Genomic DNA, 19,878 nt, shown 5'->3' with positions numbered 1-19,878 from the left:
TTTTAAAGACAAAGCGAGAGACCACGCTTAGATTTGAGATTCAGAAAATAACTAAATATACGACTAAATATATTGATGCAAGACATATAGACATGAAATTAGTTTTGAGACAAGAAGTTTCATTAGACAGAAACAGATGTAGAAAAGACAATTTGCCGTCGTGGCGTCTAGGAGGAGAAGCCAAAAGAAAAAAAAGAAGGAATGTACTTAGATGTACTGCAATGTCCTGGCATGATGTAATGTTGAGATAGTAACATGAAGTACTGCGCATCAATTCTTTACTCATAACGAAATGTTACCTTACAAGTTTTGAGGTCTTTGTTCACATACTCGTTCCCAGTCTCTTTTGAGGCACACATACGCGTTGACATGTATTTACAAGTTATATGATACTGTTCGGTGATTGGTTCGTGCGTTCTAAAACATTTCATTATCGTTTCCGGATCACAAACTATCCTTCGTCACTTGAATAAATATTTACAGACGTTTTAGTACATTTCGCCATTTCTTTCTTCTTCTGAAAGGGATCATGCTACAAAGATTCATTTTTCATTGGTATTTCATCTTCTGTTTTAACTTCTTTTTCAGAGTTTTTATGCCCCATCTTCGATTTCATTTTCTTATTCGTCAGATTGTTCCTGTTCACCTGGTTTCTTTTTCGCAACAAGTTCGGACCAGCGTTTTAAATTGGCTCTAAAAACGTTCGAGCTTTCGTAAACTAGTTTAAGCAAGGATGACTATGAACACGAGGGACAGGATGGTGAAAGGTTACAGGGATGACTATGAACACGAGGGAACAAGATGGTGAAAGGTTGAAGGGATGACTATGAGCAAGAGAGTATATGATGATGAAAGGTTACAGGGTTGGCTATGAGCACTAGGAGATATAATTGCAAAAGGTTACAGGGATGACTATGAACACGAGGGGATATGATGGTAAAGGTTACAGGGATGACTATGAACACGAGGGGTATGATGGTAAAGGTTGCTGGGATGACTATGAACACGAGGGGTATGATGGTAAAAGGTTGCTGGGATGACTATGAACACGAGGGGTATGATGGTAAATGGTTGCTGGGATGACTATGAACACGAGGGGTATGATGGTAAAAGGTTGCTGGGATGACTATGAACACGAGGGGGTATGATGGTAAAAGATTGCAGGGATGACTATGAACACGAGGGGATATGATGGTAAAAGATTGCAGGGATGACTATGAACACGAGGGGATATGTTTGTAAAAGGTTGAAGGGATGACTATGAACACTTAGTTTTTCCCAACATAATGCAATGAAAAATCTCATACCTTGCACCTTCAAGCAAAGCACCAGTATGAGGGAACAAATCGTGAAGCATTTCATAGCAAGGCAAGCATATACCAACCAAAAATCCAACCTTTGCAACAACAGAAATTTTGTCAGATACAAAGCAACGTTTCACCTCGAGACAGGAAAGCAATTTTCACAGAAATGGGAGAGAGTTGGATAAAAATAGCGATTATTCCGTTGAGGGATTTAAGAAAGAAAAGAATCGGTAATATCAGTGGTTAGCATAGAAGAATTTCCCTATGTCAAGTCTATCCATTACCTGATGAGCCGGCAAATCTTCAGCGGTATCTCTATCCATCATGGGAATAGGTTGACTTCCTTGTCTTTTAACCTCATCTCCTGGAATTTGAAAATGCTCAGTTGATAACAAAAGTATACGGGGCTGAATCGTACACAAAGTACAATAGATGAAAGCAATTGTCATCCACAGAGAGAGCTTCTACCTCCGCGTAAAATTCTTGAAAAATGACAGTAACTGTGGCGAATTGAGCTGTCCAAGGTTTTGTACAAGCAGACAGATCACACCCAGTCATCGCTATAGCTTGAACCAACTTTCTAAGGGAAAAATTCAAATTTCGGTCATTTTGTCCCAACTTAGCATTACAATAACACTGAGTGTAGTCCTTACGTATGTTCATATTCCTTCCACGAGAACTTCTTTGCATCAAGAAGTTGCTTTAACTTTCCTTTATTTCCAAAGAAAACAGCCAGATCCGTGGCGAGGATACAGTATTTGATATGACCCAAGATCGATTTGTACTCGGAAGATGAGAATTTGGAGAATATGTTGTGACCTTCGTGCTGAAATAAATGTTCAAAGGGTAATCCTAATTTTTTCAATAAAGCGAAAAATGATGGAGCATTACTTGAAGGATTGTTATTGTTTGATTGAAATGATGATGTTCAAGAGGAGATGTTGTATAAACAGAAGCCAAGGCCGTGCCTTCTTTCTTCATCCACGAGTTCGTTCGTCCTCTGTGATCCAAATCATGACATAAGCACGCGACGAACAATGCTAGGGACTGTATAAAAATCAAGCAAAAACCACAGAGTTTTTGAAACATTTCAAAACTAGTAATCCACGCCAAATAGAATATAAACTCGTGAAATGCACAAGATTTTTAAACGCATAGTGAATGGCTGAACAAAAAGTTTAGCTCGAAGCAGTTGAAAACACTGATTTCAGGATAGCAAAGTTTGTCGGTCACTTTATTTTCAGTACTGTACTTACAAAATAAAAGATGTTTACTGTGTTTGCACAGACTGAAGCAAACGGAGGAGACCTTTGGGAGAACTCGAGAGCAGATCAGTGCAAGCCCGAGACGGAAGGTTGAGGGTTGAACCTGCTCGAGAGTTCTCAAGCGTCTCCGAGGTTTGCATAAGCCAGTGCAAACACATTAAACATCTTTATTTCTTTATACAATAGCAATAATGGGAAACAGACAAATTTAAAACAACACGTTATTTTTCCTTTAAAATGTATTCATGATTGACTTGCAAATCTCTTTGATCGTTTGATTTTATTGATTTCATTGTTTGAGCTCAGTTTCGTTTCGCCCAGGGTTAAAGCTAAACCAATCACCGCGCTTTTTGTGTGTTTATCGTATAAAGTTTTATCTAAAATGGCAATAGTCACCTCTGTTAAGGTGAAGTTTGACGAAGCTTTCCTTAGAATCATAAACATACAATGGGCAACGGAGAAAGCATGAGTCCAATTATGATAGGGAACTTTTCGATAGTTACGTCGTACTGTCAGTGTAAATTTCGTTAGTTCGTCGACATCAAACCTAAATGTAAAGAAAAGCAACGGTTTACAATAACTCCGTTAGAACATAGATCCTTAATTATGATGATATTCACTAAACAACTGCAAGCAGGTGATCTCACGATGAGTTGAATGGGGACTTTAAAACCTGGAGGTTCTTTGGAATTTTTCGAAATATCTTAGGAAAATTTAACCGTTTGCCGTAAATTAATTAACTAAAGTTAATGACAAGCTAGTTGCTTTTTGAGTGGCTTTAAATTGATTTGCAAAACGTGATTCTCGTAACAACAGTCAACAACAACAATCTTTCTCATGAATGGACTAACCTGGACAATCTACATTGACAAACATGTAACTTTATACCCAGGTTCAAACTATTCACTTACAAAACAAAAGATGTTTACTGTGTTTGCACAGACTTATGCAAACCGAGAAGACCTTTGGGAGAACTCGAGAGCAGATCATTGCAAGCCCGAGACCGAAGGTCGAGGGTTCCACATGGTCGAGAGTTCTCACAAACGTCTCCGAGGTTTGCATAAGCCAGTGCAAACACGAAAAACATCTTTATTTCTTTTATAAAGTAGCAATAATGCGAAACAGACAAATTTAAAGTAAACGCTTTAATTTTTCCTCTAAATTGTAGTCATGATCAATTTGCAAACTCGTGATTGTTTTGATTAGTTGAGCTCAGATGTACTTTGCACAGGCTAATGCAAACACAGCTCTAGACCAATCAGCGCACGCGTTTCATTGTGTTTACTTTATAATTTATAGAGTTAGATTTCTTACATTTTGAGGGAGAAAAGTTCCTTGAACATCTGAATAACCATTTCCACCATCTCCATCTGTTCCACGCTAAAAGCATCGAAACAGAAACGATCGATTGCGGGAAGTTGCGTCTGCTGTATCCTGTTCAATTCCCTCATCTCCTCGTCCGTACACATGGAGTGATAGGAGAGAACCTCCAGGGCAACCTGCAACAGAGGATACGTCGAAACTGATCTATACATAATACTGAAGTACCAAGACTAAAGGATCATGGGATAAAATCTTCATGTTAAGAAATTATTGTTCCCAGTCATGTTTTCATACCTTGTATTTCTGTTCTGATCTTCTGATTTTATCATAGAGCTATAAAACGACGAACACCGCAAGAATTTATCGAAAAATTCAACATGGATTCAACATTGTATGTTTTATTATAAATATGAAGATTGCAAAGAGAAAATATATATAAAACACAGTGTTTTCACTGTCGCCATGTTTGTAGATAAACCAATTGAGTTTAAAGAATCCATGCTGATTTCAAAATCGGTTCGCCATGAACCATTAAACGGAATATACCCTGGAGAAAGCTAGCTCCCGCCAAATTTGAAATCAACAAAATTAACTATTTTCACTGAAAAAAAATCAATGTACAACAAGCTAAAATTTGTCTTTATGTAAACACAAGTATAGTTACATAAAGGTAGCATTCCAGTCGTATACTAAGTCCAATGACATCTGTAGTTTAAAGCATTGAAATCGAATACATGGAACGCTACCTGTAATAGAAAAGTCCGATAATCTTTTGAAGCTGTGATTTTACACGCAGACACGCGTGTGTAGTTCAATCAATTTTCACTCCGCGAGAGAATCTCGAAACACTACACACGCGTGTCTGGGTGTAATCTCGCGTGTCTGGGTGTAAGATTTAGCTTCAATTATTTGCTTCAGGTAGCGTTCCATGTACTTTAGTTCAATGCTCCAAAGTAACCTACAAAGATGGTGGCTTTAAAATGACATGTAAACAAACCTTAGCGTGATGTAGAGCCAGTCCACAATACGTAGCAAATGTTTGAAACGAATGTTCATCTACAATGACATACGAAAATTTTAGTTTACATAATTCATTTTTGATTATAGTTTGGCGTAAATATCTACATCCTCTCTTCGATACCTTCAGCAGTAAAGACTCCTTTCTTTTTGTTCACCATTTGTACAACTCCGATTATGCTAACGATCAAGATTAAAATGCAATGAACTGCTACGAATGAATACTTGGGAATATTGTCTAAAATACTTACTTTCCTCTGATGAATATCGGCATACATAACAATGTTTTGGTTGTATAGCCCGTCTGTAAATCAATTTCCTGTAAGAAAGATTTCATCATGTTATACTCCCTTCGTCTATGACACAAAACCGGGGATTGTTCTACGTCGAGATTGACTTTACGTACACATTTTATGATTTAGGCTGTTTCACACCCCTCATCACAGACACAAACCAAAATCTTAACTCCAACATGAAACAGCTAGCATGCAGTACCTGTTAAAACGTTTGTCCTTATAAGCTTCGGTGATGTTAAGCGTTTCACCAGATGTAGCTACATAGCCGGCAACACCTTTCGATTTTGGAAACCTGAAATTCAAGACGATACAATCAACTAAAACCGAGGAAAGGAAAGCAGTTTATCTGTATCCCGGTTACATACATTGTGTTCTTATCCAGAGGATTTTAAGCTGTATTCTGGTTACATACATTGTGTTCTTATCCAGAGGATTTTAAGTTGTATTTTGGTTACATACATTGCGTTTTTATCCAGAGGATTTTAAGTTGTATTTTGGTTACATACATTGTGTTTTTATCCAGAGGATTTTAAGTTGTATTTTGGTTACATACATTGTGTTTTTATCCAGAGGATTTTAAGTTGTATTTTGGTTACATACATTGTGTTCTTATCCAGAGGATTTTAAGTTGTATTTTGGTTACATACATTGTGTTCTTATCCAGAGGATTTTAAGTTGTATTTTGGTTACATACATTGTGTTCTTATCCAGAGGATTTTAAGTTGTATTCTGGTTACATACATTGTGTTCTTATCCAGAGGATTTTAAGTTGTATTTTGGTTACATACATTGTGTTCTTATCCAGAGGATTTTAAGCTGTATTCTGGTTACATACATTGTGTTTTTATCCAGAGGATTTTAAGTTGAACAGTATACAATGTATTCACGAAAAGTTTGCTTAAAGAATACTTTAAGAAATATGGACATGGCGTTTAATTTACCGCCTAAAATCACCTGATTTCTTTCTTTAAGTTTTCTGCCATTGATTCTTCCGGCGAACCACCAACGTCAAAGATTCTAGCGTAAAGCTCATCCGTTTTTGAATCGACCAAGAATAACGATGTCCGATCAGCGTCAACCAAAGTTTGAGCGTAATTCTAGATAGGAAACAAACATCGACTGACTCGTTCTCGATGGCAACCATAAGCTAACATGAAGTATCAAATTCACGCGGCATGACTGCGTTGAGTCCGAGGCTGATTATACCGCTGACATGAAAACGATGACTCAAGAGAAAATTTACCATTATCTTCATGATTACGGTATCCATACTGACGATGTCCTGGAATATCGACCTGATGGATGGAAAACACTGTTAAACACAACAACACACAAAGAGCTCTCGGTCTTCAAGGAAACGAGTGTTGAGAACATGTACACATACCGTGTGACTGTGAGCAAAAATTCACTGAGTTTTTTGTGTTTCGACATGGAATTTAACGCCTGAAAATGAACATATTACAAAATCTATGAATTACGGACGTGGAAAAATTTCATCATCAACTCGCTCCCTTCTTATTTCCTCAAATGCTTCTGCGTAATAAAGGATAAAACCTCCCCACCCACAAGATAACTGTTTACGATCAAATGGAAAAAGAGCTCCGTCAAAAAGTGTCCTAATAGCTGAAGGTTATAGGGCTGTGTAAACTCTAGTTTTTCAGCTCCGGCTTCAGCCTCTTGTCAAGTATGAACTCCGGCTATTTTACTTATAACTCGAATCACTGGCTGTGGCTGGTTAATATTCCAAGACACTGTTCAACAGTTTAAGACATATTATTTGTAAAATTTTTACATGTAAAGTTGAATTTCTGCACTTGATTTTGATTCATAAATTAGCATGTGTTAACGCAATCTAGCGTCATGTTGTTTCATGCATAAAGTGTTTTATTTTCATGCAAGTTTTTCAATTTTAGCCGATAGTTATTGTTCGTTGGTAAAAAAATGTTTTGATCAGACACGTTTACCAAAGTTTGACAATATTTTACAGCACAAACGACTGCTGCCGGAGTTTTGCCGGTGATGAACAAACTCCGGCAGGCAAAATAGCCGGAGCTCCGGCCTCCGGTACTCCTGTACACAACACTAGCAGGTTATCTACTTACCTCGGCACAATAAAAATACAACTTCCCACACAAGATAACTGTTTACAATCTACAAATACGAAGCAAGAATCCTTTTGGATTTAACAAAAAAGGACTAAAACTTAAAGCACTGTCTTAGCCATTACTTCTTCCTCCTCATCGCTGAACGGTTCGTGGCCGACCCGCCTTGTCAACTCTACAACTCCTAAGAAAAGAAGCAATAACATTATCGCGAAAGATCTAGTAATTATTTAATGTTTGTTAGTCGCTTTAATAAGCGCAAGATGTTGAGGTTATCATGCTGCAGGTATACCAGTAAAGTTAAATAATCCTGAGAAGGACTGTTTTTGTTGTTGTTGACTGACGTTTCGACAACCTTAGCGGTAGCCATCTTCAGAGTCAAATAGACTGTTTTTGTTGCAGTTGACTGACGTTTCGATAACCTTAGCTGTAGTAGTCATCTTCACAGTCCTTTTGACTCTGAAGATGACTACCGCTAAGGTTGTCGAAACGTCAGTCAACAACAACAAAACAGTCCTCTCAGGACTATACCAACCAGGACGATCTATATATACAAACATGTAACGATACTCCCGGGTTCAAACCGTTTACTTTATTAAAGTTAAATAAATAAATCTATTAAACTTAAGATAAGAAAGAAAAAAGAAAAATCTCTCACCTACGAGACTTTCGTTGCTCGCCATGATTGGTTGACAAATTACAGACTGCGCAGTGCTTTCTACAAACAGAAATGCTCACAAAATTACAAAGTCCCAAACTATTGATTATCCACAATTTTAAGTTTTGAAAATCGCGAGGATAAGGTCTAAAAGACGATCACTTCCGTGTTGGCATATTTCATACACGCCGGCGACAAGTTATATTTAAAAAATAAAAATGTTTCAACATCCTCTGCATAAAGAATGTGATACAAGATTTAAGACATTTTTTTGTCAACAAACCGTCACCAATTCAACGAAATGAAAGTCAAACGTGAAAGTCACGCACGCATCACTTACCCTCAACACCTATTCCTTTGGGAAATCTTGAATCCTTATTCAAAGGAAAAGTGTACGAAGAAGATTGAAATTCTGCTTTCAGTAACTATCAATTTTACAAAAAGACTGAGTATAAAATTAGTCTCACCGCTAGAACTTCATCAGTCCGTATTGACGTTTTGCCTTTGGCAACAAAAGCTGCGATAGTTTCACCATTTTCGATTGAAACCTTTCTCGAAGTCCTTCCCCTTGATAAAGCATAAAAAATGTTAAGATGTCTTTCAACTGTAATGACGATCAATTGTGTGAGAGCGCCAGGGTGCGGGTTAGAAGAAAAGCTTTATCTTTAGAGGATTTTGAAACAGAAACTCAAAAAAGCGCTGTTATTTTACAATCTAAAGTTAACTCAATTTAGGTGAGCTGTAGGTTATCAGTAACACTCTTTTTCTACAACATAAATCGTATGAATATCAACAGAAGCGGACAACGAACGCAAACAGAAACAATAAAAGGTTTATCTGTAGTGAAAGTCTTGTAAAGGTTGAATGAAAACAAAAATATTACCAACCCGTCACTGTAAAGATACATCTCCTGTCAAACACAAACACAAACAAAAATTAACTACAACCAACATGAAAAGATTTGAACGAAAATTCATAGTGTAAACGAAAGCACAAAGCATGAACTTAAATCGATTCATATAACGGTTAAGAAGAGACAGGTTTAAAAATCACATTAGGAAAGTTGAACAAGGAAAATAATTTAGTAAAGTGAACATTTTGAACCTAGGAGTGACGTATAATTGTACTATTCTATTGTTGACAGACTGTCCTGTAGTTGAAAATCTTTAGCAGTAGTCACCTTCAAAGTCAAGTGAATAATGAAAATCACTATTATCGCCGGGGATGTAGAAACGTCTGTCAATATCAACAGAATCCTTCACATGGATTATTCACAAACAAACATGTAAATGATGATTTAGTGATGAAAGATAAACACGTGGTTTGTATGTCTCCAAGGATCACCTAATGGTGAAAATACCTGGTTTTTGACATGAATTTTCGCGTTAAAAGACAAGGTTTTTGACGTGAATTTTGACCTGAATTTTCGCGTTAAAGACAAGGTTTTGACGTGAATTTTGACATGAATTTTCGCGTTAAAGACAAGATTTTGACGTGAATTTTGACCTGAATTTTCGCGTTGAAAGACAAGGTTTTGACGTGAATTTTGACCTAAATTTTCGCGTTAAAGACAAGGTTTTGACGTGAATTTTGACCTGAATTTTCGCGTTAAAGACAAGAATTTTGACGTGAATTTTGACCTGAATTTTCGCCTTAAAGACAAGGTTTTGACGTGAATTTTGACCTGAATTTTCGCGTTAAAGACAAAGCTTTTGACATGAATTTTGACCTGAATTTTCGCGTTAAAAGACAAGGTTTTTGACGTGAACTTTGACCTGAATTTTCGCGTTAAAGACAAGGTTTTAACGTGAATTTTGACCTGAATTTTCGCGTTAAAAGACAAAGCTTTTGACATGAATTTTGACCTGAATTTTCGCGTTAAAGACAAGGTTTTGACGTGAACTTTGACCTGAATTTTCGCGTTAAAGACAAGGTTTTTGACGTGAATTTTGACCAGAATTTTCGCGTTGAAAGACAAGATTTTTGACGTGAATTTTGACCTGAATTTTCGCGTTGAAAGACAAGATTCTTGACGTGAATTTTGACCTGAATTTTCGCGTTGAAAGACAAGTTTTTGACGTGAATTTTCGTTATGGCTTGAAAACTCAAAACTTTAAAAAATCAGAAGTGTTAACATAACGTTTTCCTTGTGCGTATACGTAAAAAAATAGTCTCAAAAGTACTAAAAAATAAGTCAGATCTTGTTACTGTACCTTTTTGTTGTTATCCATTAGATAAAGAGCATAAGAGTCAGCGCGAGAAGCTGAAAAAAACATAATATCGTTATGGTTAGTGGACAATAATTAAGAAAAAAAAGATGTTTACTGTGTTTGCACAGGCTTATGCAAACCGAGGAGACCTTTGAAGAGAACTCGAGAGCAGATCAGTGCAAGCCCGAGACCGAAGTTCGAGGGTTCCACATGCTCGAGAGTTTTCTAAACGTCTCCGAGGTTTGCATAAGTGCAAACAAAAACATCTTTATTTCTTTATAAAATAACAATAATGCGAAAAGACAAACGTTTTAATTTTTCCTCTAAAATGTATTGATGATCGATTGACAAATTCTCTTTGACTGATTGATTGATTTGATTGGTTGAGCTCAGATGTGTCTTGCACAGGCTAATGCAAACATGGCTCTAGAGTCTAGACCAATAACAGCACGCGTTTCATTGTGTTTATTTTATAAGTTATGGTAATTGTATATTTCAAGAAAGAACAAAATCTCAATGTGTTACAGGAAATTTGAACAGCTTGGTCAACGGTAAAAAATTTCTACGGACAAGCTTTAATGTATTGAAATGATTGATAATATTACCCAGAGCTAGACATTGCACCAACTCGTAAACAATGTTCTCCGTGGTCGTCGATTGATCAGCAATTTTTTTAAGCTCTTCAAACAAAATCTTCTTCTTATCTTGACTCTTCACACAAAACTATACGATTCGTAATTTTTAATTACTTGCAGTCAAGGACACGTTTTGATATTTTCTTACAATTTTCACTGATATTTTTTACAATTTTCAAAGTCGTACCTTCCATTTTGAGAGCGGCGCCTTTTCTTTTACTATAAAGAGGAAGAAAAAAGCAGCGATACTTCATGTAAATTTTACTATATGACCCTACGATTCGCCCCATAATACCTTTCGGTATTGCTTTATCTGCTGACGGTATACAAGCTTTTCGTTTTTCCTGTTTTCCAGTTTTTTTCACCAACCATCTTTCCAAGCGCTCTTCGTCGACATTTGTCATGATAAAATCGTCAAGAAATGCGGGATTGTAATGAAGAAATGTTCGTATGTCTTTAGCATCAACTAGAGAAGAAAAAAAAGACATATTGCTTTTTAATTTATTGTATAATCTCAAATCGCACAGCAGCGAAAGTCGAGCGAAATTTACAAGTATCGGAAAAAAAGTACATTCGCAAGCTTTAGATTAAAAATCTTAAAATAGATTAAGGTACAATATGGTGTAATGAATCATGTAAAATATAATCAACTGCAATAAAAGAACACATGTAGAATGGTTTGGAAACGTGGCGCACATTTGTAACGGGTTTACAGTGGTCGAGGTAAAATATCGACTAGATTTAGTAAGGATCATTTCCATCAAACAAAACTATTTCAATAAGAATATATGGTTGAAAAAAGACCTTAAGTGTAAACAAGAAAGACTACATCGAAATCATAAATCCATAGCTCTAAAAGGAGCCCGTTTCTTTGTTGTAACTTTAGCGAGAAAATGTTTTATTTAAACAACCATAAATGACACAAGAATATGTCACGTGTTGATTTAATCAGAAAAATTGATCAAAAATCTACCGAAATTACCCCGAGGACAAATAAAGTATATTTCTATTTAAAAGCACGCAAAGATGAAAATTCCTACTAATATTTTATGAAGTATGTAAGCAACCAACAAGATTCTAGTCCCGCAATCTAATCTTTTCAACGTTTGAACTTAAACTGATGTTAAAGCCAAAACCCCTCCGCAACGGCAGGTGTCCGTGATTTTCAATTTACATTTTAGTTCTGCTATAGGTAATCTCATTTCTTAGGGAAGTCTCTTGAAGAAAGCAAATTTTGCATATAGCGGGACAAAACGAGCTTGCTGGTTATGTCGAAAACATCTTTTTGATTTTCTTTCCTTCGCAAATCATTCGGAATTCTAAATTAATTTCTCACGTATGCGAGCAATATATTTGATAGATTTAACATTCGTCGCAAAACAATTTTGGATCTTTCATGTATATAAACCTCGTTTGCTAAGCACGCGGCTTGAAGTGACGAGACAACGTATGTCAAAAAGTTACATTTTGTTTTTGAGAGAGTAAAATGTATCATCTTTAGCTTTGAGCTGTTTAATAGATCGCATATCTTACCCCGAACACTTATACTACATCATAAGCTTTAATCTGTTCGTCCTTGCAATAAAAAAAACTCACTGTGTTTGGCACTTCCGTCTTTTGTGTTTGCTTTATCCAAACTTGTCGACAAAAGAGCTGGTTTGAAAGGGCCATCGTTTAGATTCTTTGAAAGTTCTTTAACTCCTCTATCGGCCATCCTCTTTTCGTTAAAATACAACGTTTGTGTTGGGCTTGATGTCGCGGAAGTGCCAGCTTTAGTCGATAACGTTGATGTGCTTGATGTCGACGAAGAGCTACCTTTAGATGATAAGGTAGAACGTGATCCAGGTAAAGGTGGAAGCTTTCTAGATGTTGACATCTGCTTCGCTGGACTTGACATTGTTGCATTTATATCTTGCACCGAACTATTGGCTTTTGTACTTCAACTAATCATGACTTCGATGCGATTACATTGGCAAGGTGTTTGAAAAATGCCACGTAGTTCTGTCAGTTTTTCCACAACACGTTAGGGTAAAACATTAAATTTTCAAAACGTTAAACACAACATCAATCAAGTGTTTAAATAATGAGTCGTAATATTTTACGCAGCCAATGGCCTTTTTTCTTTCGTAAATTTATGTCGAACGAACGTTAGTTTATATTAATTAGTACCCTCATCTTTCATTGGTTCCATTCAACCTTCTAAAGTAGTTCTTCTGCTACCATGAAAGTGCTTCAAGCAAGCTCTTCTACTGCACTGTCGGTAAATCCACTTTTCTAGCATAAAACAAACATTATACTAAGCAGTTTTACTGCATATAAATGTTCTCATTAATGTTCAACTTTGTCACATTTGCATACTGTTGTATTTGAGCGTGCGTTTCTAACACCTGTCTGAATTAACATCTACTGCTCACATTTATTTATAACGTTGATTTTACTGTTCTTTCGTGTTGTAATTTCGCTATTAAGATAGCTGCGTTAACTAAGATCGATGCTTCTGCAAATTATCGTTGGATTGCGAGCAACGATTTAATGTTTAAGTAAATATTTTGTGCTGTATCTTGGACTCAAATTTCCCTCGTTTTGCCAAGCGGAGAACTCTGTCGCTTGCAGAGAAATGAAATTTACAACGACATTAAATTGAACTAACACCAAACGACAAAACAAGATTGAATAAACGATGAAATCAAAAGCTCACGGTGAAAACGATGCTTGAAATAAATGTTCCTTCCATGTAACTATGGAAATGATGCCATGGAAATGTCGCCTTAATATTTTTGGTTTTTCGGCAACGTGAGGAAACATAAGACTTTTTAATGCTTTAGTATGACGATTTCATAAACCTGATCTTACGGTAACAAATTGTTTAACACAAAGGTATTTCTTGTCCTGAATAACAGTATTTTCTACATAGGCGTCATGAGTCATGCCGTCATCACTGACACTACAATACGTAAGAATGTAAGAGCAACGTCATCATAATATGAAGAGCAACGTCATCATAATATGAAGAGGTACGTCATCATATTATGAAGAGGTACGTCATCATATTATGAAGAGGTACGTCATCATAATATGAAGAGCAACGTCATCATAATATGAAGAGGTACGTCATCATATTATGAAGAGGTACGTCATCATATTATGAAGAAGTACGTCATCATAATATGAAGAGGTACGTCATCATAATATGAAGAGATACGTCATCATATTATGAAGAGGTACGTCATCGTAATATGAAGAGGTACGTCATCATAATATGAAGAGGTAAGTCATCATAATATGAAGAGGTACGTCATCATAATATGAAGAGGTACGTCATCATATTATGAAGAGGTACGTCATCACGAAATTAAGACAACGTGACAACGTCGTCATAATATGAATATTCCCAACCCCCCCCGTAATTTTCCTGTAGATTAGTAACTCCCCCCGTAATTTTCCTGTAGATTAGTTTAACAACGCTCCCCCTCGTTTGAATACAGGTTCCTATTTATAGATCATTCATGTTACCTCAGGCGAGTCCCAACTCCCCGTAATTTTCCTGTAGATTAGTAACTCCCCCCGTAATTTTCCTGTAGATTAGCTTAACAACGCTCCGCTACGCTTGAATACAGGTAGATTGTTCCTATTTATAGATAGTTTCATGTTACCTCAGGCGAGGATCATTTAATTCAAAGGTAAACCATTTCACCCTGAAATATTTCGGTGATTCCTTCTTCCATGCCGTTCCAAGCCAGCTTATGTACAAAGTGTTCTAAGTTAAATTTACTCCAGGAAAGATGCGACTGCCTTTCATCAAGATGTGCCATTAGGGTAATTTAATTTCTGCAAAACAATTGAAAATTTCAATAGTTGCAACCACAAGTTTTAGATTGTGTCGTTAGGAGTTCAAATGACGTCATAGGTGCTATGGTGTTTGTTGATTGTTGATTGTATTTTTTCGTCGGCTTTTACAGCTCAACATTGAAGGCTTTAAAAAAATACTTTTAAACAAAAGACGCTGTGTGTCAACTTTGTGCGAATTGATCGCATTTGCATTTCTCGTGCTAAATTCTTTATTCATTACAAGTAATTTGTGTCTTAACTACATAGGAATCTTGGATTTTATTTCGATTTGCCATAAGATTCATTAATAAGAGGAGATCCATTTTCTTTCTTGCAACAGAGGAAAAATCAATAAAGCGCATTGAACAAACATCCCACATAAAACAAACAACTTCGCACTGCATTTGAATTCTATTATGAGATGAATTTTTTTGAAGTTGATTTCAAATGATTTTCAAATGATTTGAATCGCAAAAGTTCAAAAAATAGCAATGACGCAGCCTCGAGTTGGAATCATTAGACTTTCTTGCATACGAAACGATGAACACATCTTGAAACGGATGAAATGAAAAAGGTATACTTTGAATCGTAAACAGCGTCGACTACCGGTTTACATGAGAAATTTTGCTTTGGTTCAATACAGCTGGGAGTCATCCGCGGTAAAACTGTGGTTTCATCATTAAGGCGTCATGCATGACTAGTTAAACCTCTGCCGAGTCTCGATAATTTCGTAGCCTCGGTGACCGTTGGCACAGAGCACGTCATGTCTAAGCGTGTGCGTTGAAACTTCATGCATAATTAAACGGGTATTGTTGAAACAGCACTTGTGATTGGCTGCTTGCCATGCGGAGCCTCGGTGACGATCTGTGGGAAACGTTCGATTCGAAGGAAACAGTAGCAGTTCAATGAATGAATGATCTTTGACGCTGCTGTTGGATTGACGTATGCGGGACCTTACAGAGTCAGGAGCGTTGTAACTTCCTACATCAGCTCGAAGCTGCAAACTACTCACGAATCGTTTGGAGTTCCTTTCGTATGAATGCGATAAAAACATCATGGGGCTACTAGAGAATTCGCCAATTCAAAATCCTCCAACAAGTCCTGCAGAATTCGAGCGTTCCCCTACCGGATTGCAAACGAAAGACCTTTCGGGAAAAAACTTCGAGAGCGCTAAACTAATCATCGGAAAAGTCCTTGGTTCGGGAGGATTTGGTTCAGTTTACGAGGTCATTTATTCCGGGAGGCGGTACGCTCTCAAACAATGGCATAAGTCGAGCAAAAATATCCGCGCGTCAAATGAAAGTTACGAAGCAGAAATTTCTACCTTGAATTTCCGCCATCCTAACATTGCGCGTGCCTACTGCGCGTTGGAACTCGACGGATTTCACACTCTGATTATGGAATACGTCGGCCATATGAACCTACAGGAACTTATTAACGCGCAGGAAGAACCTCTGGAAAACTACAGGCAAGTGAAGTTTGCGTTGCATATAGCTAGAGGTCTGGCGTTTGCCCATCGAAAAGGTATCGCGCATTTGGATCTGAAACCCAGCAACGTCCTTATCTCGGAGCGAGATATCTGTAAGATAGCCGACTTCGGCTGCTGTCAGAGTGTAGGTAGCGTTGAGCGACCTGCAAGTCCAACGAAGTCAAGTTTAACAGGTACTTTTGCCTACCTAGCTCCTGAGCTGCTTAAAGGTGAATGTCCAACGACGAAAGCAGATATTTATTCACTTGGAATTTGCTTATGGCAAATGCTGACGCGAGATAGGCCTTATGCCGGACAAAATCCGCACGTAGCGATATTCGCCGTCGTTGCTTTTGGAGACAGACCTTTAATACCAGAGGAGAAGATTTTAGAGTGCAAGGAGCAGTGTTTTGTTGATCTCATGAGAAGCTGTTGGCAAGCAGAGCCTTCGTCGAGGCCTTGCGCACGCGGGCTGGTAAAAATACTTAAAAAATGGGAAAAACATTGCGAGCCGGTTGATGAACTCAACGACTTCTGCATTCGCTCCACTCTTCATGCCAATGATGTGTGAACTTGATCTTTATCCACGTGCTGTTGTCCTGACAACATTAAGGAGCTTTTGTCTGTATTGTTTTAGTCGCGCGAAGCAGCTGCTGCAAAATCGTTTTTTGATATTGATGTTTTTATCCATTAATGATACCGGGCGTAATTTTCTTCTCAAATAAAACCTACCTTCGACAATCCACTTTTATAAATCCTAGGGAGAAATCTTTAATGGTTTCGTACAATTTTATCTTCGTTAATGAGTCATCCACTTTAAACAACGTGCGTAGGCGTAGTTCATATTTATAACGACTTTCAATGCTTTCATCTGCTAACGATTCTATTTTGAGAACTTTACAAGAACGAGTAGTTAGTGTATTGGCGCTTCAAAGGAAAATTTGCACAAAAAAGGGAAAAATACATTTTTTACGATGTAAATTATTTGTAATGTATACAGTGTGTGAAGTGATTTGCAAAACAATTTTATTCGTGCGAAGTTTCAGTTCGTTATATTTAGTCGAGCGGAGTTTTACTTAATTGGCAACATGTCTGAATAAAATCTTGTCCTCTCAAACTTGATATTTTATACATGTTCAAAGACAATATTTCGTCTAGTTTCTACATGTCCATACAATGATTCTATCGAGAATGGGCAGTACATGCCAAGTCAAAGACCTATGAGCTGTGCTTTTGTTAACTGCGATTCTAAATTTGCAATTTAGTAGTGGCATAAGAACTTCTTTGAAAAAAATTGCTCGGGGCAAGTACTTGAAAGGACGCATTCTTTTCAACGCACATGTTCTGCGAAAGCTCTCAGCAGGAGTAGAGTAAATTTTTGATTTTCTAAGGAAGAGCCATTCTTATAACAATCAGAGTACACTATAGACAATTTCGCAAAAGCACAATAGTCATGAGACATTTAAAATAGACGACAAATTCTTTCAGGCAAACATGTTTGGGCATACTTATGCCATCTTCAGTGCGAAAGGAATAGGAAGTTTACATTGATGCAAAATAATTTACACAGAGTGATGTAAACTTCCTATTCACTTCGCACTGAAGATGGCATAAAGTATGCTGAAATATATTTGCTTTGAAAAAGACACTATATGTAGCTGTTTGATAACATTTAGAGCGGAAAAAAAGGTCAAGTAAAAGGATAACGACCGGCTTAACTCTTGCGTTCCACATCTTATTTTGCAACTATAATCGCAGGATGTCCTTCTGCGCATGCGCAGTGCTATCTCCTAAAGTATTGAAGATACGGCGATGATCTTTAGCTCGCTGAAAAGAGCCCGACGAGAGCTTTAAGATGAGCGGAAGAACATCGCCCTATCTCAAATACTTTGGGAGATAGCACTGCGCATGCGCAGAAATCATTTTGCGCACGCGCACTGCTATCTCCTAAAGTATTGCGATTACAGCGATGATTGATTCTAAATTGGGATCAGAACGAACAACTGTAGTTTCTTGTTCGAGTCAAATACAAAGCAACAAATATGCCATTCCCGAAGCGAGATTTGTATTGACGGAATTTCTTACAAAGCTCACACGATGAAGCACAGATGTCCTTAACGACAAAGGCTTTGGCAAATCAAGACTGCGGAGATGTGATATGATGGCTTCTTATCCTCAGTAACTTTCCGCCTCGGTGTAAGAATTCATATAAACAATGGATGTATACAATCCATCTTGCAAACATCCCGTCCTACCTTCCCATATTTATAATAAATATTAGGCCACTTGTGCTTTCTGAGTCCCAATTTTAAGTTTTTCTTTGAGGTTACTTTTGAAGATTTCCAGATAGATAATCATTTACGATTTTCTTCCTCGACAAGTTCTCATATTCAATGAATTCAACATATTAAAGAGCCCAACAAATAATTTTAAACATAGTCATAAACAAAAAATGTTTATGAAATTGTTTAAGACCATGTTGAAAATTATTTGTTGGGCTCTAATATTATATTGAGAATCCGTTTCCCGCCTGGCACCTCATTGGCAACAATATTAAAGGAGATTGCGGACATTGAAGGAAATAACCCAGTCTACACTAGCATTCGATAAAAATGTTTTTGTAAATGATCCATCTGACTGTTGTGTGTAAGGGCACTTGATTCAATTGAAAAATTGATCAAAAACTTGTTTACATTGCCTGTAGGTAAAAAAATACCTTGTATATTCCTGACTTGCAATTCAGCCATGTTAGTAGTATAAAAGAAAACAATATTTCATCAGTGTGTTATTGTTGGCACCAGCCTGAGTGCGCGAGCAACATTCTTTGGTACATCTCAAGACAACGGTTGCAAGTCAAGAATAAGTATCAAAGCTGTTAAACAATGAGCAAGTCAGTCCGATTACTTAAGTCCTGCTATTCGTTGTTTATTCAAAGCTGTTAAACAATGAGCAAGTCAGTCCGATTACTTAAGTCCTGCTATTCGTTGTTTATTCAAAGCTGTTAAACAATGAGCAAGTCAGTCCGATTACTTAAGTCCTGCTATTCGTTGTTTATTCATTGCAAAACCCAAAAATTTTTAAAGCAATTCAAATGAACGACGGTATAATATTTCGACATATAAAAAGGCGTACCAAAATTAGGCTGGCTGGCTATATGTAAACAGTAATGACAGTACTTCCGGATTTGCAGAAAAATGTTAGTATATTAAAAACAAACATGTTTACCATATCCTATTTAATATGTCTAAGCTTTGCTAACCTTCGCGTCCTTTGTCTTGTTCATATTCTTGTATAAAATTTCACATTCAATATGAAACTTCGTTTCCATCGAAAAATGTCAAATATGAACATGGAAACCGTTCCGTAACACATTCTTGGTACGGCAGTTTATTTTTACACAATCCAAGAGTTTCATTTCTGCTCAACGAAGCATCTTTGAACAGTAAGAAAGGGAAAATTTCTGTGAAAAACAGCAAGCCTTCTTCCACCATGCTGAAATGGTTTTACTTTTTAGCGCAACACCGCTGGGCTGTTTAAGCAAAATTCGAAGGCTCGCAGTCAGCGGAACTGTTAAGCGCGGGCCACACTATCGTCGAAATGCAACGAATTTCGTGACGAGTCGCTCGTCAACGAGCCGTCGTGACGAGTACATGTGCCACATTGTAACGATTTTCCGTACAAGCATGGACGATTATCAGCGCAAAAAGAAACTTCAATTATTGAAGAGAAAAATTCTACTGCTTCTAATTTCTGAAAAACGACTTACATACAA

The 19,878-nt window shown here is 37.1% G+C and overlaps 2 protein-coding genes across 2 annotated transcripts; one reads left to right on the top strand and one right to left on the bottom strand.

Moving 5' to 3' along the window:
- Positions 1-27: 27 nt before the first annotated feature.
- On the bottom strand, positions 28-19,641 carry LOC124453137 (probable 3',5'-cyclic phosphodiesterase pde-5). Its single transcript, XM_047003926.1, has 30 exons — positions 19,366-19,641; positions 14,464-14,638; positions 12,407-13,084; positions 11,106-11,276; positions 10,998-11,029; positions 10,781-10,898; positions 10,179-10,228; positions 8,853-8,875; positions 8,433-8,532; positions 8,306-8,339; positions 7,966-8,025; positions 7,433-7,491; positions 7,330-7,356; positions 6,737-6,778; positions 6,590-6,648; positions 6,449-6,500; positions 6,160-6,302; positions 5,405-5,497; positions 5,161-5,229; positions 5,034-5,089; positions 4,890-4,948; positions 4,187-4,225; positions 3,884-4,068; positions 2,966-3,116; positions 2,196-2,351; positions 1,958-2,130; positions 1,773-1,884; positions 1,589-1,669; positions 1,308-1,396; positions 28-693 (listed from the first exon to the last, which is right to left on the bottom strand). Exons 3-30 carry the CDS (start codon positions 12,705-12,707, stop codon positions 621-623), a joined length of 2,607 nt encoding a protein of 868 aa, XP_046859882.1. The 5' UTR covers positions 12,708-13,084; positions 14,464-14,638; positions 19,366-19,641; the 3' UTR covers positions 28-620.
- On the top strand, positions 15,521-17,223 carry LOC124452938 (serine/threonine-protein kinase mos-like). Its single transcript, XM_047003635.1, has one exon. It carries the CDS (start codon positions 15,694-15,696, stop codon positions 16,675-16,677), a length of 984 nt encoding a protein of 327 aa, XP_046859591.1. The 5' UTR covers positions 15,521-15,693; the 3' UTR covers positions 16,678-17,223.
- Positions 19,642-19,878: the final 237 nt, after the last annotated feature.

Source organism: Xenia sp. Carnegie-2017, unplaced genomic scaffold, assembly GCF_021976095.1.
Source record: "Xenia sp. Carnegie-2017 unplaced genomic scaffold, XeniaSp_v1 HiC_scaffold_1, whole genome shotgun sequence".
NCBI classification, from domain to species: Eukaryota; Metazoa; Cnidaria; class Anthozoa; order Malacalcyonacea; family Xeniidae; genus Xenia; species Xenia sp. Carnegie-2017.
This window is presented reverse-complemented; position numbering and strand designations above follow the sequence as displayed.

What these genes read in the sequence shown, in the direction of transcription:
- LOC124453137 (XM_047003926.1), bottom strand. Translation starts at nt 12,707, where the DNA reads ATGTCAAGTCCAGCGAAGCAGATGTCAACATCTAGAAAGCTTCCACCT. An exon ending in GATCAGAACAGAAATACAAG is followed by an intron (nt 4,069 to 4,186) that starts GTATGAAAACAT and finishes CCTCTGTTGCAG; the next exon opens with GTTGCCCTGGAGGTTCTCTC. An exon ending in TTCAAGAATTTTACGCGGAG is followed by an intron (nt 1,670 to 1,772) that starts GTAGAAGCTCTC and finishes TTTCAAATTCCA; the next exon opens with GGAGATGAGGTTAAAAGACA.
- LOC124452938 (XM_047003635.1), top strand. Translation starts at nt 15,694, where the DNA reads ATGGGGCTACTAGAGAATTCGCCAATTCAAAATCCTCCAACAAGTCCT.